The sequence below is a fragment of the Pungitius pungitius genome, chromosome 3 (genome assembly GCF_949316345.1).
Source record: "Pungitius pungitius chromosome 3, fPunPun2.1, whole genome shotgun sequence".
NCBI lineage: Eukaryota > Metazoa > Chordata > Actinopteri > Perciformes > Gasterosteidae > Pungitius > Pungitius pungitius.
In genome coordinates, this window is record NC_084902.1 from 28,621,808 (window position 1) to 28,641,543 (window position 19,736).

Here is a 19,736-nt window from a genome sequence, read left to right on the forward strand (position 1 = left end):
GGGGCGCGATAGCGGCCGCCTCGGGCTTCGTGCGGATCAGCGGCAGGGTGAGGTCGACCAGTGGAGGGTTTTTCACAAACGTGTTCGTGAGCCCAAACAGTAGCGATACATACATAACTTTTTTAGGGGGCATGGTTCTCTCGTCTTTGTAACCCGCGTCCGTCTTTAAGAGGCTAAAGTTGTCCCGATGAATGTTGCCATGGAAGCGGAGAACCAAAACGAGGTGAGTGAAGGCTGCCTTCAACCGCCTCGCTGGCCCCTTACGTTAGCTAGCATAAGAATATTAACTTTAATGCTTAGTCTAACTTAATTTAGTTAAGTGACCTTATGCCGTTGCTTGGTTTAGCGGTGTCATGGTGTCAGATAGTTTGTCATACTTTGTAAACCGCTCGGTTCATTCAAACTGAGCGCAGCTAAAAAAAAAAAAGCTAACCTAGCATCTGTTGATAATGTTAAATTAACTTTTAGAGGTTCACTTCGCTAACCGAAGCTTGATAATATGAGAGAAATCTGGAATTTAAATCGAAATTTAACCTAGATGGGCTAATTAGTGTTTGATAAGTACGGAAATAAACTTTGTGTAAACCATGGAGCATTTTGGGTGTAAAATAACGTTGTCATTATTTTAGCTCTGAGCTAGCATGCTAACAGGTCTTTTCAAGGTTAGGCTGCTCTCAAACGGGGAAAAAGGTGTATGTATCATCATCACATCAAAAGGCATTGGCATTAATGTCACCACAGTAGAGTTCGTGAAGCTATTAACCCTATGTAAGATTTTTTTTTTATGAATAGTTGATGGTATCGAATGTTGCAGGCTGCAGGTGCATCAACCTGACCTGACTTGAAAGACTTGAGTAGCTGCTGTTTATTATTTACATTTGTTGTACTTCAATGAGTGATTAAGACATTGCTCGTATGTGTTGGTGACGCTCGTGATTCTTCTTTTGATCTGGCATGAAGTAATAACATCTTTTGTACATCAAATGGGACTCCGTACTGCTTAAGTACTAAGTAGCAGTACTTTCTGGTGGGAAAGATCCTCCTCCCACATCACGGCAGCTTCCATCGAACTGAAATCCTTGCTTCTCTTAATCAGATGTTTAAGTCCACAAGCAGCTGTCCATCCCAGAACAGCAGCAGCTCCTCCAGCCCAGAAGTGTTGCCTCCAGAGAATGACAGCTGGACCCAGCACTCCCCCCGCCCCGGCACGGCCAGCTCCCGCCCCGGCACTGTTATCCCCAATCGCATTTTTGTCGGGGGAATCGATTGCAAGGTGACAGCAGTAAACTCAGGCTGGCGGAGGAAGGGAAACGTTTGGGTTGGTGTGTCTTACTGCGGGAGGGCCGACACTAGAGAGCAGCAGAGGTCATGATGAGGTTGGATTGGGAGATGAGCGTGTACATCATACATCGGAAGCTTACTGCTGCTCAGTAATTCCGTAGAGCTTTTGTGCCAATCATACCAATTAATTGTCTCAACTATGGTTGGTTTCCACATTGCTGAGGTTTGAAAATAATATCTATCAATGTGTAGTGTCTCATTTCCTACAAGCTTTATGAAGGCATTAAATGCAAACACGTGTGTGTGTGTTGAAGGTGAACGAGAGCGACCTGCTACACGTCTTCTCTCAACATGGTGCAGTAAAAGAGGTGAAGATTGTGATCGATCGCACAGGGATGTCGAAGGGGTGAGTTAATCATTCCTGTCTTTAGATACACATTCATTTCAGAAATGATGCAGAGAAACTGTTTTCATCCCTTTTCTGTGGACAGATATGGCTTTGTTACATTTGAGACCCAAGATGATGCATTGAAAATCCTTCATGATGTAAGTAGATCTGCCTATTAAAGTGTTACACTAAACAACTAATGTAGCTTATCTGTCAAAATCTTTCGTCTAATGTGGCCGTTTCTCCCTCCATTACTGTATTAAAGGCTAATGGAATCAGTTTTAAAGACAAGAAGCTCAGCATTGGTCAGGCCGTCCGCAGGCAGCACGCTTCGGCACAAAGTAAGTCTGCCTATCTGACATCAGCTGTAGTTAACTAATTGGCCATAAATATTCACTCACCTCTGAACGGACATGAGAGCATCGTGACCTCTTGGGAGGAGGCACCGAGGGCCACTAGTTACCGACAAAGTGACTCGTTAGAATGGGAGGGTTCTGAGCGGCCCGGTAGGTCTTACTGTTTCCTGGTGTCCTTCCTCTTCGCAGCGAAGAGTTCCCCCGTGACCGCCCTCGACTGCGCCGTGCCGCGTCCGATTTCCTGGGGCCCCGCGTGCGCAGACGCTCCGTACTTCTGCCACAACGGGGTGACCTACTTCCACTGCCCCAACGCGAGCCCTCTTCCCCACCGCTGGCCCGTCAGTCCTCCCTCACATCACACCCTCCTCACTGTGGACCTGCCGGGTCACAGACCGTTGGTGACCCGTAAAGGGCTGATACACCTGAGTGTGTGTTTGATGATTCTATGTTTTTTTTGTTACAGCCCGCCCCTCCGGTGACGCTTCCTGGGCCCCATCTGCCCGTCTACCAGCAACCAGCCTATCACCACCACCACCAGGTGATCCGCGGATTTCTCCCCATGTCTTTGCCAGCGGGGATTTGAACTCCATCTAACGATCTGCTTTTGTTTCTCATTTCCAACCGGTTCCCAGTGTGCCCCAAACCAGTACCAGTGGAACGTCGTCCCGGTAGGAGGACCAACGGCGTCGTCCCTTCCATTTTAGCTCAGGAGAATCGACCCGGTCGCTCAGCTGTTGTGAATGTTTCGTTATCCAGGCGCCGATGCCCCAGAGTCCCGTGGTGTACTCCCCGCCGTCAGAGTATCTGGGCCCGGCCCAGCCTCCTCTACCCGTGATGGAGGACGCCGCGCCAGAGGTACGCACCCACCTAAACATTGGTTGATCTGCGAGGCCACTGCCTCAAGGAATTGTTTTGTTACGGATACATAAAGAAAACAAGCAGCTGTGTTGAATGTAGAGTTCTCATTGTTTTTCAGTTTGTGGAGCCGGCCGTGCTGCAGGTTTACCCGCAGTACCCTCAAAGAGCGGACGGCATGACTCCTTTTGTCCTGCAACTCGACCCAAGAAAGGTACAATAAAACATTGTGTTCGGTTTGTTTCAGAGAACTGGTTCCTCTTTGCGTTTCGCTCTCCGTCTTCATTCCATCTTCTTCCTCCACAGAACGCGGTGTTTCCGCACGCGCAGGTCCATCCCAAGGCAAAGTGCCGCCACTTCACCCCCCACAAAGACCACTACTACCTGCCAGAGGACACTGCGCCTCCAGAGGCCTCCATGCTTTGCACTCATCAGCCGCTCATGTAGCGCAAACAGTCCCCGACACCACAAGCCCCCGAACCGCCTGCTTCTCCATTAGGTCATCCGTCGATGCGGTCAGCTGTCTAACCTGTGCCTCACAACATGGCGTGTTTTACTGCTCTCAGGTCTGTTCCCGTGTTGGGGTTTGCACGACGCTGCAGTGGCTCACGCTGCATTCTGTACATAACGGTAGTTATTCTCCTCCTCCTCAAACCAAAATTAGACGCGAGTTTAGCTGTAAACCATTTACTGTGGTCATTTTGATAAACTGCCATCTGATATGATATGACATTTTCTTAATGGAGCCCAACGAATGTCTTAAGCTCTTCAGCATTTAAATTGATTTTAACCAACAAAATTCAAACTTTTTATATTCTTTTTAGAAACTCAATTGAATTTCAAACGTTAAAAATGCACAATATCGAGCAAGTCATTTCAAACAATTCATTTTTATAAAACCAACTTAAACCGTAACGAGTACGTTTACGCTCAGATCATAAAGCCATCATGCACAGCGTCATGCACACGCAGGATGGAGCTGAGAATATCTTTCTTTTTTACCTCGCTGTGCGTCCGGAGGGGATCAGTGATCACAATGATTTTGGAGGATATGAAGAGGGCCGCCTTGCTGACCTCAGATCAGTGTAGAGATGGATAAGTCATCCTGCAGGATGCGCTAAACTGACTTTAACCTTTCAGGATCTTCTGATTCACACAAACATTTTTAACGACAATGACGCAGCGTTGTGGCTGGACGAAGGTCTTGATCAGTTGAAAACACGGTCCAATTAGTTTATAATAATAATAATAATAATAATTAAAAACTAGAAGAAGAAACAAGTCATTATTCAGCCAGTTATCCATGAACGAGGAGGGATCATTTAATATTTAGAAATCCATAATAGATCAGATTACAGATTTGTTTCTCTTCCTCCCAGCAAACAGAAGAGCTTCTTTGGCAGATTTAAATCCACTGACCCTCTAAACCGCAGCAACACGCCTCTTTGAGCTCACGCAATGGTTTTATTTATGCACCAAGTAGGAAAAGAAGCAGCTGTTCACCGAGTTTTGATGATTGGAAAATTCCCTCGACGGTTGCGTGTCATTTTTCACTGTGTATTAATTAGTCAGATACTATTCTAGTGTTATGAAAGTTCATATAGTTTAAAAGGGCTGTTTCCAATTATTAAACACACCTGCCTTCAAGTTGAATATGAATTATATTACACTTGAAATATATTGATATTTTAATAATATATTTTATTGCAAATCAACTCCTTTGTTATGCTTTGATGCTTAATGTCGTATTTGTTCAGTTTGATTTAACTCTGGTAAAACGTTCATTATTTGATGTGTATTTTGTGACATTTGTTTTATTGTGTGACCAACATGTTCTCTGTCGGGTTCTAACTCCTGAAAGCAAAGAATAACCCAATCTGAGATATTTGTGTCATTTTCAGAGCGATACTTATTTAACTCTTTTGTTAAACTAAAAATCAAGTTTCGCTTAAATGAAATGATCTGCCGTTCAGTGTGTTTTCAGTTCTTCAGTGGTGAATAAATGTGTCTTTGCTAAATCAAACATGACTCTAAAAGTTCTGGTGTCTGCGGAGGGAGTAAAATTGAACTGTGAAGCACAACATTATTCCAGAAGCCTCCGGGGTGATGGACTCCTCGCTTTCTTGTTTCTTGCTCACTGGATTCTGGAGATGCGTCACAGGACGTCGGGGAAAGGTTGAGCGCAGAGGAAGAGACCTGCAGCCCCCAACCTCTCACTAGTTTCCATGACATGAATTTATGGGGATTAAGGTGAACTCTGATGACTGGAACTCGCACATCTACTTCATACAAAAGGCCCGCGGCATTGTGGGAAAGGTAAGCTCCTTATGTTTTGTTACTGAAAATACAGACAAATGAAGAGTTTTAACAGCAGATGTTTAACGTTTGCAGGTCGTATTCCCCCGAGGACCGACCCCCCCTCCCCGGGGCTCACTGCGCTGACCTCTAACCCCCCCTTTCAACCAGCTGCAGAGCGGCCTGCTTCACGGTGTGTGTGTGTGAGAGACCTCGACTGCATCCCGGTGAGCCCAATTAGGTTATTAATGTGTGATTTTCACTTGACTCCTATCCAACCTACTCGAGGAGTGACCGCTATCTCTTGCGTGCCGCCAGCGGCGTGTGGTCCAATTACACTCAGCCCGAAAGACAAGAGGCCTGAAGCAATTGTACCCATTTATTGGCAGCACTTCCGATGAAACGCTGCTTTGCTCCTCACGCAGCGACGCGCCGGACGGAGCCCACCCGGGGGCTCGCGCTGCCCCACTCGTTGAAGCGCCTGTACTCCCCGGGGCGCACCAGGTACTGGCGCCCCCTGTAGTTGGGGTGCTCGTAGAAGATCCAGTGGCCGTCCCTCACGTTGCAGGAGTGGACGTCGCTGAGGCGGAAGCGCTCGCTCAGGGAGGCGCAGTCGTCCGTCAGCTCCGCCGCCCGCCCCCCGAACCCCGGCCGCTCGTACACCGTCATCCTGTGGGCGCTCTGGTGCTGCTGGGAAACACGAGCGCGGTGGCGGTGGTTATTCGGAGGAATAACCACCGCCACCGCCCCCTCCCCCCGAAACCCGGAGCCTTACCGCGGGGATCAGGCGGCAGGACCGCACGCAGTCGTTGAATCCCATCCAGCGGTGGTAGTCGGCGTAGTCGCCCTTCTTCAGGAAGTACTGGTACCCGGTGTAGCCGGGCCGCTCGTAGAGCATCCACTCGCCGCTGTCCACGCGGATGGAGTTGCAGCGGCTGAAGTGCGAGTGCAGGTCGGAGCACTCGCTGGCGCACTCGTAGGAGCGGCCCAGGAAGCTCCGGTCCTCGTAGAAGATGATCTGGAAACATCAGTCGTGTTTAAAGGAGCAGCGGGAGAGCGCCCTTCCTCATCACCGGGTGGAAGGAGCAGCCTTACCTTGCCCATGGCGTCGGCGAGTCACTCACGCTGCAGCAGCGGCGGCGGCCGTGGGCTCCGCCGCGGCCTTTATAACCCGCGGCCGACCCGGCGTCTTTGTGCCCGGGAACAAAGAGCGTGCTCGTCAGCTCTTTTCACCCCCCCCTCCCGCCCCCCCACTGGCACACAACAATATTTTTTTTTAAAGTCGGCTGCTTTTGAGCCGAGGCCTTCCCTTTTCCAGTTTGTTCTGGCAGACGAGGAAAACAAACAAAGTAAAACCACAGTGAAAAAGTTCAGGGAAAGTTAATGTTAACCCGATTACTTCAATGACGCTTTATTTCTTCTGTGTATTTTTATCCTCCGTATGTTGTCTGTTGCTGTTGTTGCTGTTTTGATGCTGCTGGTTGGCTGAGGGGACACCTGATGTTGTTGCATCACTACGATGACACCAAAGAGGGGAACGCACTTCACATGTGAGACGAGTTCTCTCACTTGCTTTTTACGAGGCTCTAGAATGAAATGTGAATGATTCTTACAGCTTAATGTATCAACATGTTTAATTTGTGTCTAGATGCGTATTATGTACAGCGAGGTACAGGTTGTGAGATTGTTATTTTGATCCACTCTTGCAAATTCTGGCTCAGTAGTCGGATGTGAGTTGGCTTTTCTTTTTTTGTAGCTGACTGAATTCAGAATGTAAGTAGATAAAAAAAAATAGAGCAATAAAAGTAATAACATTTTTAAAATTTAGTTACGACCAGTCATTCATCACATCTTTAGATCCCTGATATACACCCACATGGAGCAGGGATTAGAGGGGAACCCTAAAATAGAACGTGTGTTTGCTATACTTGTTACACACTCCTGTACTAAAGACCGCTGACCGGTCAAAGCTCTGGTTCAGAGAAGAATTCACCCAAAATGTGCACCAAATCCTTTTTATTGCGCGCGTCACACCGTTCTTGAGGTAAATGGAGGGTGGCTGGAATGCACAGTGCAACTGGAACTACATGCAAACAAATCACAGTTTCAGAATTAGAAACAAGGCTCCTTCCTGGTGCCTCTCACTTTGACGTCTTGTTAATGTTGATAAAACCACGCGTCCGCCAAAGGTAGACTCGAGCGGTCAGACGTCTACGATTCTGTGATGCGCCTGACGGAGCTGAGCCTCACGTCGTCGTCGCTCATCTCCGTCAGGTCCCTGTACTTCCCGGGCTTCAGGTAGAACATGCGGCCCTCGTAGTTGGGCTGCTCGAACGTCAGCCAGTGGCCCTCCATCACGTGGCAGGACTGCATGTCGGACATGTGGTGGCGGTCCTGGATGGAGCCGCAGTCCTCCGTCAGCTCCTTCATCTGCCCCTCAAAGTCCGCCCCCTCGTAGATCCTCATCTTGAAGGGTCCTTTGTGCTGGAGTGCAGCGGGTCAAATGTAAAGCTGCGCTCCCATGACAACCGTAACCCGTTGTCGTGGAGATGAACCCCCCCCCGGCGCTCGTACTCACCGCGGGGACGTGGCGGCAGGAGCGGACGCAGTCGGCGAAGCCGATGGTGGTCTGATACTCGGGGTACTCCCCCCGGGTGAGGAGGTGCTGCTGGCCGGCGTAGTCGGGCCCCTCGTACACCATGAAGGTGCCGCTCTCCACCCGGCAGGAGCTGCAGCGGCGCAGGTGGGAGGCGATCTCGGCGCAGTCGCCGACGCACTCGTACGAGCGGCCCTGGAAGTTCCTCCCCTCGAAGAAGACGATCTGCGGACGGGGAGGCGTTAGAGAAAAGGGGACCGCGTGCTGACCTGAAACCCCCCACGCCCCGTTACCTTTGCGCTCATGGTCACGCCGTTTGTTTTACTGCCGTCCGGCCCACTGGCGCGATCGCCTTTTATGCATCATGTGACATCAAAGGAATCTGCCCCTCCGTGGCACGAAGTGAGGGCGTCAGCGCATCCGCTCGGGCGTCTCTGGTGCGGGACGCAGTCCAAGCGGCGGGTCGAACCGCAGCGCTGCAGATTTCACCGTGACGAAGCAACTTCTAGTGATTCGCTTTGTGTTTTTGTCCCGTCGTCTGTGCAGCCATGATGTAGATACACCACATTCTCCTTTTTACAAATGTACTAGTCGATATGAAGTAAAACAAGGATCTCCTGAGACCGGTTTATTGTTGCCAACCTCATCAAACGGGTCGATAAGATATTGCAGCTCCTTTGCAACATTATTTTTCATTACGTCTCAAAAAAATCCTTTAAATGGTTTTGACACAAAACAACACGCCTTGTTCCTCACAGGAAGGAGTGGTTGCTTCATTGTTATAAACATGGTGTAAATGCACTTACTGCAGGTTGCGTTGGACAAAAGTATCAGCTTAATGTAATAAACATCTCAATCGGCCCCACAAGGATCACAATATATAATAATACAGATAACTGGTATTATGAGAACACAATCATCCTTAGTGGAGGTTGGATCATCTGCTCTGTACCCTGGATACCTCATACTTAGGGGATAATTGTAAACATTAAAATAACAGACTTTATTGGGGCCTAATAATAGAAAGGTAGGGCAAACACTGTGTATGCCTTCAAATTCTAATTGTTAGTTTAAACACTAAATTTTCTTTATTTTTCATGTACACACAGACATTTCACAACATTTTTGGTCATGGAAATTTAGTTTGAAATGTCACGGAAATCCACTGGTCAAACTACAGACCCTGCATGCATTCACTCAATGCCCTATTTTCTTTAGAGGCAAAGAAGAAAAACACAAATTACTGTCAAATTGCGTTTCCCATCATAATCATATTATTATAAAACATTACAACAATTACCATCCATATGTGCACGTCGAAGCAGGAAATGGTTCCGTCGTGCTGTGATGAAGATGATTGTTGCTTCCTGTCTAAGTAATAATTTTATGTCTTGTTGGAAATAAGGAGAAGAAATGCAATCACGAATCCCCAAAGTGTTCAGAATGGAGGTTCGATGAGGAACGTGAGGAACGTGAGGCCTGAAATAACCCTCCTCACACAAAGTATCCCTCAGACCTCTTCCTCGTAGAAAATGATCTGCAGGGGGGGGGGATGGAACCCGACAGTTTGCATCACAGGAACCTCTGGAAACTTTAGAACTTGATGTATTTCTACAGCACCAGACATCCCAACATGATAAAAACGAAATGTTACGCGGCCCACCCAGCGGCACTTTTATATAGACTGAGAGCTGCAGACCACCTTGCACGCCTTTGTGTGAAACATCATGAGTCATCACGAGGCGCACGCGGGCCTGCATTCATTTGACCTCAATAGTTATTATTGTACGTTGAATGTTTGGAGGTCAAATCAGTTCAGAAATGAAGCAAAGTTCATCAAATTGTGTTTGGATTTTTTTTACTTTTCCAATGTTACTCGGCCAAAGCTTCGTGGCATTAGTTCAGAGTTCAAATCCGATGTTTACGCCGCGTCAATTTCTACAGGAGGGACAAATGATTTAGTAGAAGTTTCTGGAAGGCCGCTTAAAACTCAATATTCACAGGGACCAAGTCTGCCAGCCCACAGTGCTGCACCCTGTCACAATGTAGAGTGATGACTCAAAGGTTTGGGCACAAGCCATGTGGAAATACTACGCCTGTGCAATGTATAAAAAGGGAAAGGCTTGATGGGGATGCAGTACGTCTGCAATTAGCTCACAAGTATCATGGCTGTGGGAAAGGTGAGTGAACCTTTTTTTTTTTTTTGTAAACGGCAATTAACACTGAAAAGAATTGTGGTGTTGACCTTTGGTTGTCCTTTCGCAGATCATCTTCTACGAGGACCGGAACTTCCAGGGCCGCTCCTACGAGACCGGCAGCGACTGCTCCGAGCTCACCTCCCACCTGAGCAGGTGCAACTCCTGCAGGGTGGAGAGCGGCCTCTTCGTGGTCTACGAGAAGGCCGACTTCGCGGGCCAGCAGGTGCTGGCGAGGCGGGGCGAGTACCCCGACAACCAGCGGCTGATGGGCATGAGCGTGAGCGACTGCATCAGGTCCAGCCGCACGGTGCCCGCGGTACGTTCGCTTTCCCCTTTCGGGGGTCACAGGAAACGAGCTCAAATGGCGTACTCGTACATGCACGTTTCACTCCCGGTGTCTCCCCCATCTGCAGCACAGAGGAGCCTTCAGGATGAAGATCTACGAGAAGGAGAACTTCGGGGGCCAGATGCACGAGCTGATGGACGACTGTGACAACATGATGGAGCGCTTCCGGATGTCCGACTGCCAGTCGTGCAGCGTGGTGGAGGGCCACTGGCTGATGTTCGAGCAGCCCAACTACCGGGGCAAGATGCTGTACCTGAGGCCGGGAGAGTACAGGAACCCCCGGGAGATGGGGATGAGCGACATGACCAGGTTCAGCTCCATCAGGCGCATCACAGACTCCTGTTAACTCCCAGTGAGGAATAAAGCAAGCTGAAAACCAACACGTTTCTGGCTCCCGACTGTCATTTGAAGCACATAGTGATTTCTACCTTTCAAGGGCCTAAAGAGCCGTTTTCTTTCACTCACTCTGGTCTGTTTATGGAAGTTCTGACTTGTTCTGGAGGCTTGTCAAAAAGGACCATCAGATATTTCCTACAATATACGTACAGCGGGTGAAATAAGTATTGAACACGTCACCATTTTTGACATGAAGTTTTCACCAGATGTTGGTAACGAGTAATACATACACACAAAGAAGCTCAGAAGTTATGTGTAATAATGTGAAATGACACTGGGAAAAAGTATTGAACACATGAAGGTGCGAAAAGGTCTGGAAAACCAAGACAACATCTGAAAACTGTCAGTAATCAAAAACCAATCCAGACCCTTGTCAGTGCAAATTAACATGAGCTGGTTCAGTCCCAACTGATGGCCTACAAAAAGGTCTCAATGCCAAGGTGTCACACAAGACACGTCCCATGATGGGTAACAGCAAAGAGGCGTCTCAAGACCTTCCCAACCTAATCTGTCATTTCCCCATTGATTTGTTTCGACCAGGTGCTCCTCGCAAGATTTCTCACAGAGGAGTGAAAAGAAGAATCAGAAGAGTTGTTTAAGAGCCAAGGACCACTTGTGGAGAGCTTCAAAAAGAGCTGCAATTAGCAGGTTGTCTCAAAGAAAACAGTAAGTAATGCACTGCACCTCCATGGCCTGTGTGCACGCTCACCACACAAGACTCCAATGATGGAAAAAAGCATGTTGAAGCTTGTTTAGAGTTTGCTGCACAACATTTGGAAAAGCCAGTGAAATACTGGGGGAGCGTAGTGTGGTCAGATGAGATGCCATAATACACACCATGTTTGGAGGAGAAATGCTCATCACCCTAAAAACACCACACCAACAGTGGAGTTTGGAGGTGGGAACATCGTGGTGTGGGGGCTGCTTCTCAGCAAATGGTTCTGGCAAACTACACATAATTGAAGGAAGGATGAAGGGGCAAATTTACAGAGACGTTCTCGACAGAAATCTGCTGCCATCCACCAGGATGATGAAGATGAAACGTGGGTGGACATTTCAGCAAGACAATGATCACACCTCCAAGGAAAGTCAACTGGTGTCAAAGAAAGGAAATAAAGCTGCTAGAATGGCCCAGAATCACCTGACTTAAATCCCACTGAAAATCTATGGAAAGAACTGAAGATTCATAGAAGAGGCCCACGGAACCTTCAAGCTGTCATTACCAACAAAGGCTTTTGTTTTGAAAAATTGAACTTGATATTGGTGATAAACAAAAAGGGTATCAGAGATTTGGTTGGTGTCTCGTGTCTCCGGAGCCCTGAAACCAGATTGTTTTTGTCAGCGCGCTCCGCAGCCTCCAGTGGCTTTTTGGGATGCTTTGCTGTTTGCATTGTTTTGGGGAATCGGGTCTCTGCTTCAGAACAATGCGATGAGCCTGGATGAATATTTTCGGCTCCCACAAAGCAAACCATGTGCTTGGTTTTTATTGTGCTTGTTCTGTATGAAGCGAATATTGGAGGTTTGCTGCATAAGTGTTTTTACCCATCCAGACCTTTTTGGTATTATCTATGGAGAAGGTGCATTTTCACATATTCAATGTGGCACAACTTGCATGTATATCAAAATATATGAATGTATAGTATTGACAACTTTAAATACATTTACATTGTGTACTTTATATGATCATGCTTGTAACTTTAAATGGATGTTGGATATGCTGCCGTGATGAGATAAAATTATACATGTTCTTGCTTTTTTTTGTGATTTGATGTGTTTGCAACTTAGTAGAGCTTAAGGTATATCAAGACAATGCTTTTTCTTAATCATTTAAAAAAGATTTTAAACAAACGATTCAAGTCCCAGAATTGGATTTTCCATATTCTATTTTTCAAATGCAATATCTTGATAGGTGGTCAGTGAAGATTTATGATATGTGATTGAGGTGACTATGGAGCGCACGGGGGACTGTCACTGGTTGATGCTTCTCTGAGAAGAAAACTGGTTTAATATCTTCTCTTGTCAAATATAACTTTTCAAATGGAAAATCCTGATTATTGAGTTACTGACAAACGTAAATAAATGCAGATCCTTTACTTCAGTAAAATACTGCAAGTCCTGCATTAAAAAAAGAAAACATTATTGGGATCCCTAGAACAGGAGTTATTCAACTGTCAGGATGTGAGCTAAGCACAGGGCTTTTACTGCTCAAATGAAAAATCGGTATAGTATTAACCTGTAAGAGAAATAAATAGAAAAAAATAAACTAAATTAGTGAAACAATAACCCCAATTGGCCCAGTAAGTACTTGCATGTAAATTACATTATTGCTTGGTTGAATTGTTTGAGATAATGCATGTTCCTTTCTTCTCCTCTTACACTTGTTAACACTGACCTTGGAAATGGAACAACATGAAAACAACCTGCCGACACCATTTGATAAGAAGCTGTAATTTCCTGACACACACGGTCAGATTATATCATCCTTATTAATCTGTCAGAGCGGATGAATAGAGGTTAGTGACGAGTGAGGATCGAGTGAACAGGAGACGCTGCAAATCAGTAACAGAGCTGCTGAGCTCTGCTGATTTCATCACACTCAGGTTATTTTGTTAATTCATACTTTAAATAAACTATGACCAATAAGACAAATGTTTTCTTTAATAAATATAAACTTTATTATAGGGTAAATGTTAAAATTGGAATGGTATAGAACCTCAAACATGATATATATTAGACTAAAATAGTATGCAATTACGACTATGGATAATAAATGCTTGGAACCATTCCACTTATTTATCTCTGTTTTACAACAATTACAGTTGTTCATCTATATTTACGACTCAAAGGTTCATTTTGTTTATTTACTCACTAATCTACTTCACGGAATGGCCGCCGTGGCTCTTTAAGAGAGCTGTGGACATGAATGAAACGCAGCCATTCATAAAAACACGCACGTCAGAGCAGAATGGAAGCCGATTGGCTGGCTCGTGGACTGGCAGCGGGTGCCAGCCAATGGGAGAGCAACATGGTCATGTGGGACGGCTCCGGTGTTCAGAGCTCTTCATTGAGAAAAATCCACAGCCGAGTTTTATTCGAGGAGCCGCGGGGGATGTAGGGGAGGAAAATCTGCGATTTCACACTGACAAGAAGCTTCACTTATCAAGTGAGTCCCGAATTATTGTCCCGCACCTTCGTAAACATCCCCCGGCCTCGCGTGGGGGCGTTTATTGCGCTTTGTTTCGTCACATTAACCGCTTCGTTTCGCTGTGCCAGAGGAGCAGAAACGGGCTGAAAGGCCAACGCCATTTTCTGAAAATCAAAGGCAACGTTGCGTCCGACCCCCCCCCCCCCCCCACACACAATTATCATTACGGGCAGGGGGTTCCGTATGCAGCAGCTGTACCCACGGCCTCTTCGCGTCGTGATTCTTTATCTGTGCGATATTTCTCAATGGTGCCCCCCCCCCCTTCTTTTCCCCTGAAGCTTCACTTCATTGAGAAAAACAAGGAGGTCCCAGGACGCCAAACCCCATTCACAAATCTCACCATGTTTTTATGAGGGGGGGGGGGGGCAAGTTAAAATCCCCATCTGACAAGTATGAGATAAAGACCTTTATTAATGCATTTTGAATTTTACTGACTTTATTATTTTTTTTTACATTTAGTGTTGTGCACTTTAACCTATACATTTATAAAGAAGATTTTGCTGTAGTATTAAACGCAATATCCCATTTAATTAAATTACTTTACTTTTTAACTCCTTTAATGTAACTCGACGGCGGCTCTCTGTCACCTGTTGAACACCTCCTGAGGAGCACTGACTCTTCTTCATGTCAGGGTTAACTTACGGGAAGTTACATAACGCTGACATTAACCAGCTGCCATCCAGCTGTGGGGGTCACGGAGGTTAGAAAAACGCACAGGTGGAGTTGTGTTATCGGTGGGGGATTAAATGCCTGTCGGCCCGATGCTCTGGGGACTGAAAGTTTCCCCCTCTTTCCCCCCCCCCCCCCAGGCTGAAGACTCCTCCGGCATGGACGGCTTTTATGACCAGCAGGTGCCCTTCGTGGTCCCTGAGAGCGTGAGTCTCTGAGCCGATCCACATCACACACACACACACACTCAGTGCTCACCGAATGTGTTCTTATGCATGAAACCTCTAAAAGTGTCACGCAGACGGAGCAGAGAGATGTCTCAGCGACCGGAAAAGGAAGTTCATGGACACGGAGCTGGCTCAGGACACAGAAGGTGGGCTCATCACGTCCACGTGGAAAAGAGATCACCGTGTCTCTTTTTTTAGTGCATTTTGCATTTGTCTCAAAGGCAAAGGTCGATATTTGTCCCAATGAATATTGTTTTTTTTCTTGCAGATCTCTTCCAAGACCTGATCCAGCTGCAGGAAATCTGGATCGCTGAAGGTGAGACCTGAGAGTATGAAATGTAGAAAGCATGAGAAGATTCAGGTCCCTTTTTTTAACATCCTTCTTCTTTACCCTGTTGACAGCTCAGGTCCCCGATGACGAGCAGTTTGTCCCAGATTTCCAGTCCAACAAGTGTGAGTGAGCTGCTTCTTCTCTTGTTACGCTATGAACCCCTCCGAGAGCAACGCGCATGAAGAACACATTCAAAAGTACATTTGTAGAGCTCTTAAGAATCAGTTTTCTCAGAATGAACCATTTTAAGAGTGTTTAAAAGATTAAAGCTATTTGTTTTCATGCTGTCAAATCGCTCCCCAGAACCAGTGGTGTAAATACAACTGTTTATCGACACTTTACGACGGGCCAATCAAACGATGGAGGTCATGTGGGGCAGGAAATAGGAGGCGATATAGTGATGTCAGAGATAAGGTATCCGGGTAAACGGCTCGCTTGGTGCTGCTGGCTCTGTTTATTGCTGCGTCAACGGAAACCCGACTCTCTGTTACTACTGTTCATCCACATTTTACCCTCACGTCTCTGCACCAGCTGGCCAGATGTTCACTATGTGTGTATTTTTGTGCTCTAATTAGAAAATGGTTAAATGTTTCTTTTGCACCAGAAAAAAACACTAATAATAATAATAATAATATCTGAACGTAGTTCTTTCTGTGTTTGCAGCGTCGTGCAGCAAAGTGAAGAGAGAGTGCAGTCCGTCTAAAGACTTGTCCCCCTGCAGGACGCCCGGCGCCGACCTGTGTCTGTATAGCTACAGGTACACAACCAGTGCCCCCCCCCCTCCCTCTCACTGCGGGGGGGTTATGCTGTGGCTTCTGTCTAATTTCTCATTTCATTTGCTGGCTCTTTTACGATCATCAAGTTGTCCATCGGCTGCTCCGCGTTGTCTCTCCTCAGCGACACCAAGCCCCCCCCCCCCTCCTCGCCTCATCCCGCCGGAGCTCCGCCCCCGCAGAGGCGCTTACAACCTTCGGCCCCCCCGCTGGCCAGCAACTGCCCCCGAGGCCACGCTCCCACCCCGAGCCCCTCCCACCACCACCACCACCAACAACACCCCCACCACCACCACAGCCTCCCGGCGGCCCCCCAGGGCCAGCGGTTTGCTCTGCCGCGCGCCCCCGCCAGCCGCCCCGCCTCGTCCTTCTGCGGGGAGCAAAGGTGAGATCACGTTTGATGTCATTTACACTACAAATTGCCGGGGGGGGGGGGGGGGGGGGGCGCGACACCCCTCCCTCAAAACCTCCTCCCGTGACACCTCCCGCCCTTCAGGTTTCAGCGGCAGCTGTCGGAGCCGTGCTTGTCCTTCCTTCCTTACCAGCCCCCGGTGGGCGACGGGCGACCGCCGTACCAGCGGCATCACTCGGAGCCGCCGCTGCCGCCCCCCCCACGAGGCCCCCGGGCTTTCAAACAGGAGCTGGTGGATCCGCAGTACCCGGAGCCGGGGCCCCCGGGGCCCGCTTTCAACCACGTCGCCGTCAAGCAAGAGCCGAGAGACTTTGGCTTCGACTCTGGTGAGAGACGCCGCTCGAATGTTTTCCCGCCGGGGGCGGAGTCGTCAAAAGGCGGCTTTGGATTCAGCGGTGACGCTTTGTCTTCCCCCCCCCCCCCCCCCCCCCCCCACCAGAGGTTCACACCTGCCGCTCGTCGCTGGGGGAGTCCTCGGCCCTGTGCCAGAACCGCGCGCTCGGCGCCGACTCGCGGCGGCCTTTGTTCCACGACGACGCCTGCGTCGTGCCGGAGAGGCTGGATGGTGAGCCTTTGGGAAAGCGCTCCTCGCGCCCCCCCCCCCCCCCCCCCCCGTTGGGGTCGTGTCCTCACGCACTGTGTCCCTTTTGCCTCTGTGAGCAGGTAAGGCCAAGCAGGAGGGTTTGCCGTACCAGCGCCGCGGCTCCCTGCAGCTCTGGCAGTTCCTGCTCACGCTGCTGGACAACCCGGCCAACGCGCACCTGATCGCGTGGACGGGACGCAACATGGAGTTCAAACTGGTCGATCCGGAGGAGGTGTTTTATTATTACTTTTTCGTTATGGCAAAAGATTTCGGGACACGAATGTTAGCAGAGATGGTTCGCTCAGCGGCCCCGGCGTCCATACCCAACGCTAGGCCCAATATCATTAATGCACAGATAACACAAAGTGGAGCATCAGGCTCACTTGACCTCTGCTAGGTCACACGTCCATTCAGGGGCATCCTATTGGCTGCCGCTTAACACACAACACTGCATGCAGCATATGATGTATAGAAAAGTAAATGCAACAGATTGTGACAAAGGAGGGGATTTACTATGTTAACAACCAAAGACGTTAAAGGAGAAAAAGAGCTTTGTGGAGTTTATACAAAACAAATCAGGAAACTGGGAAGCAATCGGTTGATTGCCTCTGAAAGAAAATGTTTTATTTTTTATTTGTTTTTTGGGCAGGTGGCTCGGCTTTGGGGCCTCCAGAAGAATCGCCCGGCGATGAACTACGACAAGCTGAGCCGCTCTCTGAGGTACTACTACGAGAAGGGCATCATGCAGAAGGTAAAGGCAGGTCTCACCGTTTATCTCAACCTGGGGCAGGATCTGTGTGTTTGTAGTTCATTGATGTGATCCTCCCCTCTGATTGGCTGGCGCTTGCAGGTGGCCGGCGAGCGGTACGTTTATAAGTTCGTGTGCAACCCCGAGGCGCTGTTCTCGCTGGCCTTCCCGGACAACCAGAGGCCGAGCCTGAAGGCCGACCCGGACGCCGTCCGGCTCCCCGGCGAGGAGGACGGCCTCCCGCCGCCCAGCTACGAGGACGAGGGCGCCTACCTGGCCGAGGGGGCGGAGCAGTGCGTCCAGGGACTGGCTTTCCCTGACAGCTACCCCTACTAGACCTGCAAAAGGTGAGGTATTTTCCAGGAGGAAACCTGGTTTACTGAGCAGTGTTTGATGTATGTCACCGGCGAGAAGAATTTATTAAAAGATCCTTTTATTTGAAATTTTATGGAAAAAATGACGTCATATTTTAGTGGAGATAAATAATTGTCCCAACATTTAGAGATAAAGCTGATGACATAACCTACCATCCATAAAGTTGCAACTTTACTGGAACAATAGTCGTTTCTTTCTCATAAAAACTGCAACTTACTGTTTTATTCTCCCAGGTTTACAACGTTCTTTCTCGTTCTTTCAGCTTTTTTGCTCAGATGTTTCCCCCTCTGTCACGGTGACCCCGCGACCTGCTGGCTTGTGCTTTTGTGCCACAGACCTGTTCTCTGGGACTTCAACCAAAAAGTATCTCAAAACCACGGGCACTCCTTTTACTAATGATATGAGGTCAATCTGCTTGTCTTCGGTGAACCTTGTACTGCTCAAAAGGGACGCACATTTTCCAGATGTTGTAGTCCATGGAGCCAAATCCATGATTTGTGATTACACTCCCCTCTCAGTTGATGCCACGCCCCCTTTGCCAGATCAGGGCCACACGTCTGAATATGACATTACACATATATATCTTCAACTGAAAAACCTATAGAAGTGAATGACATCAAATCAAAAAGTCAAGAACTGTGTCTAAACTACATTCAAAACAAAAAATACTTTTTTTTAAAAATGTTGAATACATACATACATATTTTTCAAATGATCAAAACTTTTTTTTGTCCTGGATTTGGCTCCATGAAAGTCCTCCTATGATCATGTATGTTCAAATGTCTTTTGTGTACTTATTTCAAAGCTAATATTTTTGACATTATATGTAATGACATGTAATATTTTCCTAAACTGTTTAATGACAAAGGTACTGCTACTATTTTTCTGTAATACTGCCAGCGTGATGCCAATAATAAGCACGAACTTTTCTACAGCCGGCTCAACCCTTCTTGTACTCGGACGGTTTTCTGCATTTTGTATAGTCGATTCGCTTCAATGTGTAGCAACGCTGTATAATTATATATGAATATATTTTTGCAAAAGGCCCCATTTGGTTGATGTCGTACTATACAAGCTGCAAAGTTTAGCCCGCTAACGTATTGCATCAATTGCAGCCTCTTCCGAGATGGATGACTTCCAGTCCTGCAGGTAGAAATGGACGTATGTAAGTGTATGTTTTGCTCTATAATCACGTGGTGGTATGAGTGGAGGAGGTGGTGTGTGATGGAGGCCGGAGGGAGGTTTTGACACCGGTGTGGCGTCTACCCCACGGATACTGTCTGTGTGCCTTCTATTGATCTTTACTGATACAATAAACTATTTTACTCTTTCGTTTCACCTATCGTTCAAAAATGTGACTCAAAGATTTGCCCAAAGTGTAGCTGCGGCGGGATCCTGGCGTTCTATGGTCTCCACTTTAATAACTGACCAGGCCCCAACGTGTTTATCAAAAATATTCTATTAAAATGCATTTTGAAGAAGGGAACACGAGCATGATAATTTGAAATGCTATGAACTGGGGCAACACAAATAATTCACCCTAAAATCAATTATAGTGTTGAAAGAACATGATAAAAACAATAAACATAGAGGTGTTTATAACCATTTACTTTTATGGTGCAGTGTAAAAGAGTGCAAACTCATTGCCTCAAAAAAATGAAGCAAAGTAAGCTTAGGATTAGTGAGTTAGAAAAGCTTGTTT

The 19,736-nt window shown here is 47.5% G+C and overlaps 5 protein-coding genes across 7 annotated transcripts; 3 read left to right on the forward strand and 2 right to left on the reverse strand.

Moving 5' to 3' along the window:
• LOC119220837 (protein boule-like) lies at positions 1-4,240 on the forward strand. Its single transcript, XM_037477107.2, has 11 exons — positions 1-223; positions 1,097-1,273; positions 1,596-1,687; positions 1,773-1,827; positions 1,935-2,010; positions 2,215-2,363; positions 2,489-2,563; positions 2,658-2,693; positions 2,782-2,880; positions 3,002-3,094; positions 3,187-4,240. Exons 1-11 carry the CDS (start codon positions 188-190, stop codon positions 3,325-3,327), a joined length of 1,029 nt encoding a protein of 342 aa, XP_037333004.2. The 5' UTR covers positions 1-187; the 3' UTR covers positions 3,328-4,240.
• Positions 4,241-5,592: 1,352 nt separating this feature from the next.
• On the reverse strand, positions 5,593-6,279 carry LOC119215876 (gamma-crystallin M2-like). Its single transcript, XM_037468419.1, has 3 exons — positions 6,271-6,279; positions 5,951-6,193; positions 5,593-5,865 (listed from the first exon to the last, which is right to left on the reverse strand). Exons 1-3 carry the CDS (start codon positions 6,277-6,279, stop codon positions 5,593-5,595), a joined length of 525 nt encoding a protein of 174 aa, XP_037324316.1.
• Positions 6,280-7,386: 1,107 nt separating this feature from the next.
• Positions 7,387-11,174, reverse strand: LOC119221072 (gamma-crystallin M3-like). Of its 2 annotated transcripts, none has more exons than XM_062561597.1 (3): positions 11,166-11,174; positions 7,754-7,996; positions 7,387-7,659 (listed from the first exon to the last, which is right to left on the reverse strand). In XM_062561597.1, exons 1-3 carry the CDS (start codon positions 11,172-11,174, stop codon positions 7,387-7,389), a joined length of 525 nt encoding a protein of 174 aa, XP_062417581.1. The 2 variants fall into 2 exon arrangements, with proteins under 2 accessions (XP_062417581.1, XP_062417580.1); XM_062561596.1 differs by lacking the exon at positions 11,166-11,174 and adding an exon at positions 8,065-8,076.
• On the forward strand, positions 9,934-10,661 carry LOC119221180 (gamma-crystallin M3-like). Its single transcript, XM_037477621.1, has 3 exons — positions 9,934-9,951; positions 10,037-10,285; positions 10,383-10,661. The coding sequence occupies exons 1-3, from the start codon at positions 9,937-9,939 to the stop codon at positions 10,659-10,661; spliced, it is 543 nt and encodes a 180-aa protein (XP_037333518.1). The 5' UTR covers positions 9,934-9,936.
• Positions 11,175-13,757: 2,583 nt separating the features above from the next.
• LOC119220461 (ETS translocation variant 5-like) lies at positions 13,758-19,372 on the forward strand. Of its 2 annotated transcripts, none has more exons than XM_037476514.2 (13): positions 13,758-13,874; positions 14,726-14,791; positions 14,877-14,958; positions 15,081-15,128; positions 15,215-15,265; positions 15,807-15,900; positions 16,041-16,301; positions 16,413-16,654; positions 16,768-16,893; positions 16,992-17,143; positions 17,561-17,662; positions 17,762-18,006; positions 18,297-19,372. In XM_037476514.2, exons 2-12 carry the CDS (start codon positions 14,744-14,746, stop codon positions 17,993-17,995), a joined length of 1,440 nt encoding a protein of 479 aa, XP_037332411.2. In that variant the 5' UTR covers positions 13,758-13,874; positions 14,726-14,743; the 3' UTR covers positions 17,996-18,006; positions 18,297-19,372. The 2 variants fall into 2 exon arrangements, with proteins under 2 accessions (XP_037332411.2, XP_037332422.2); XM_037476525.2 differs by lacking the exon at positions 13,758-13,874 and adding an exon at positions 14,505-14,616.
• The last annotated feature ends 364 nt before the right edge of the window (positions 19,373-19,736 follow it).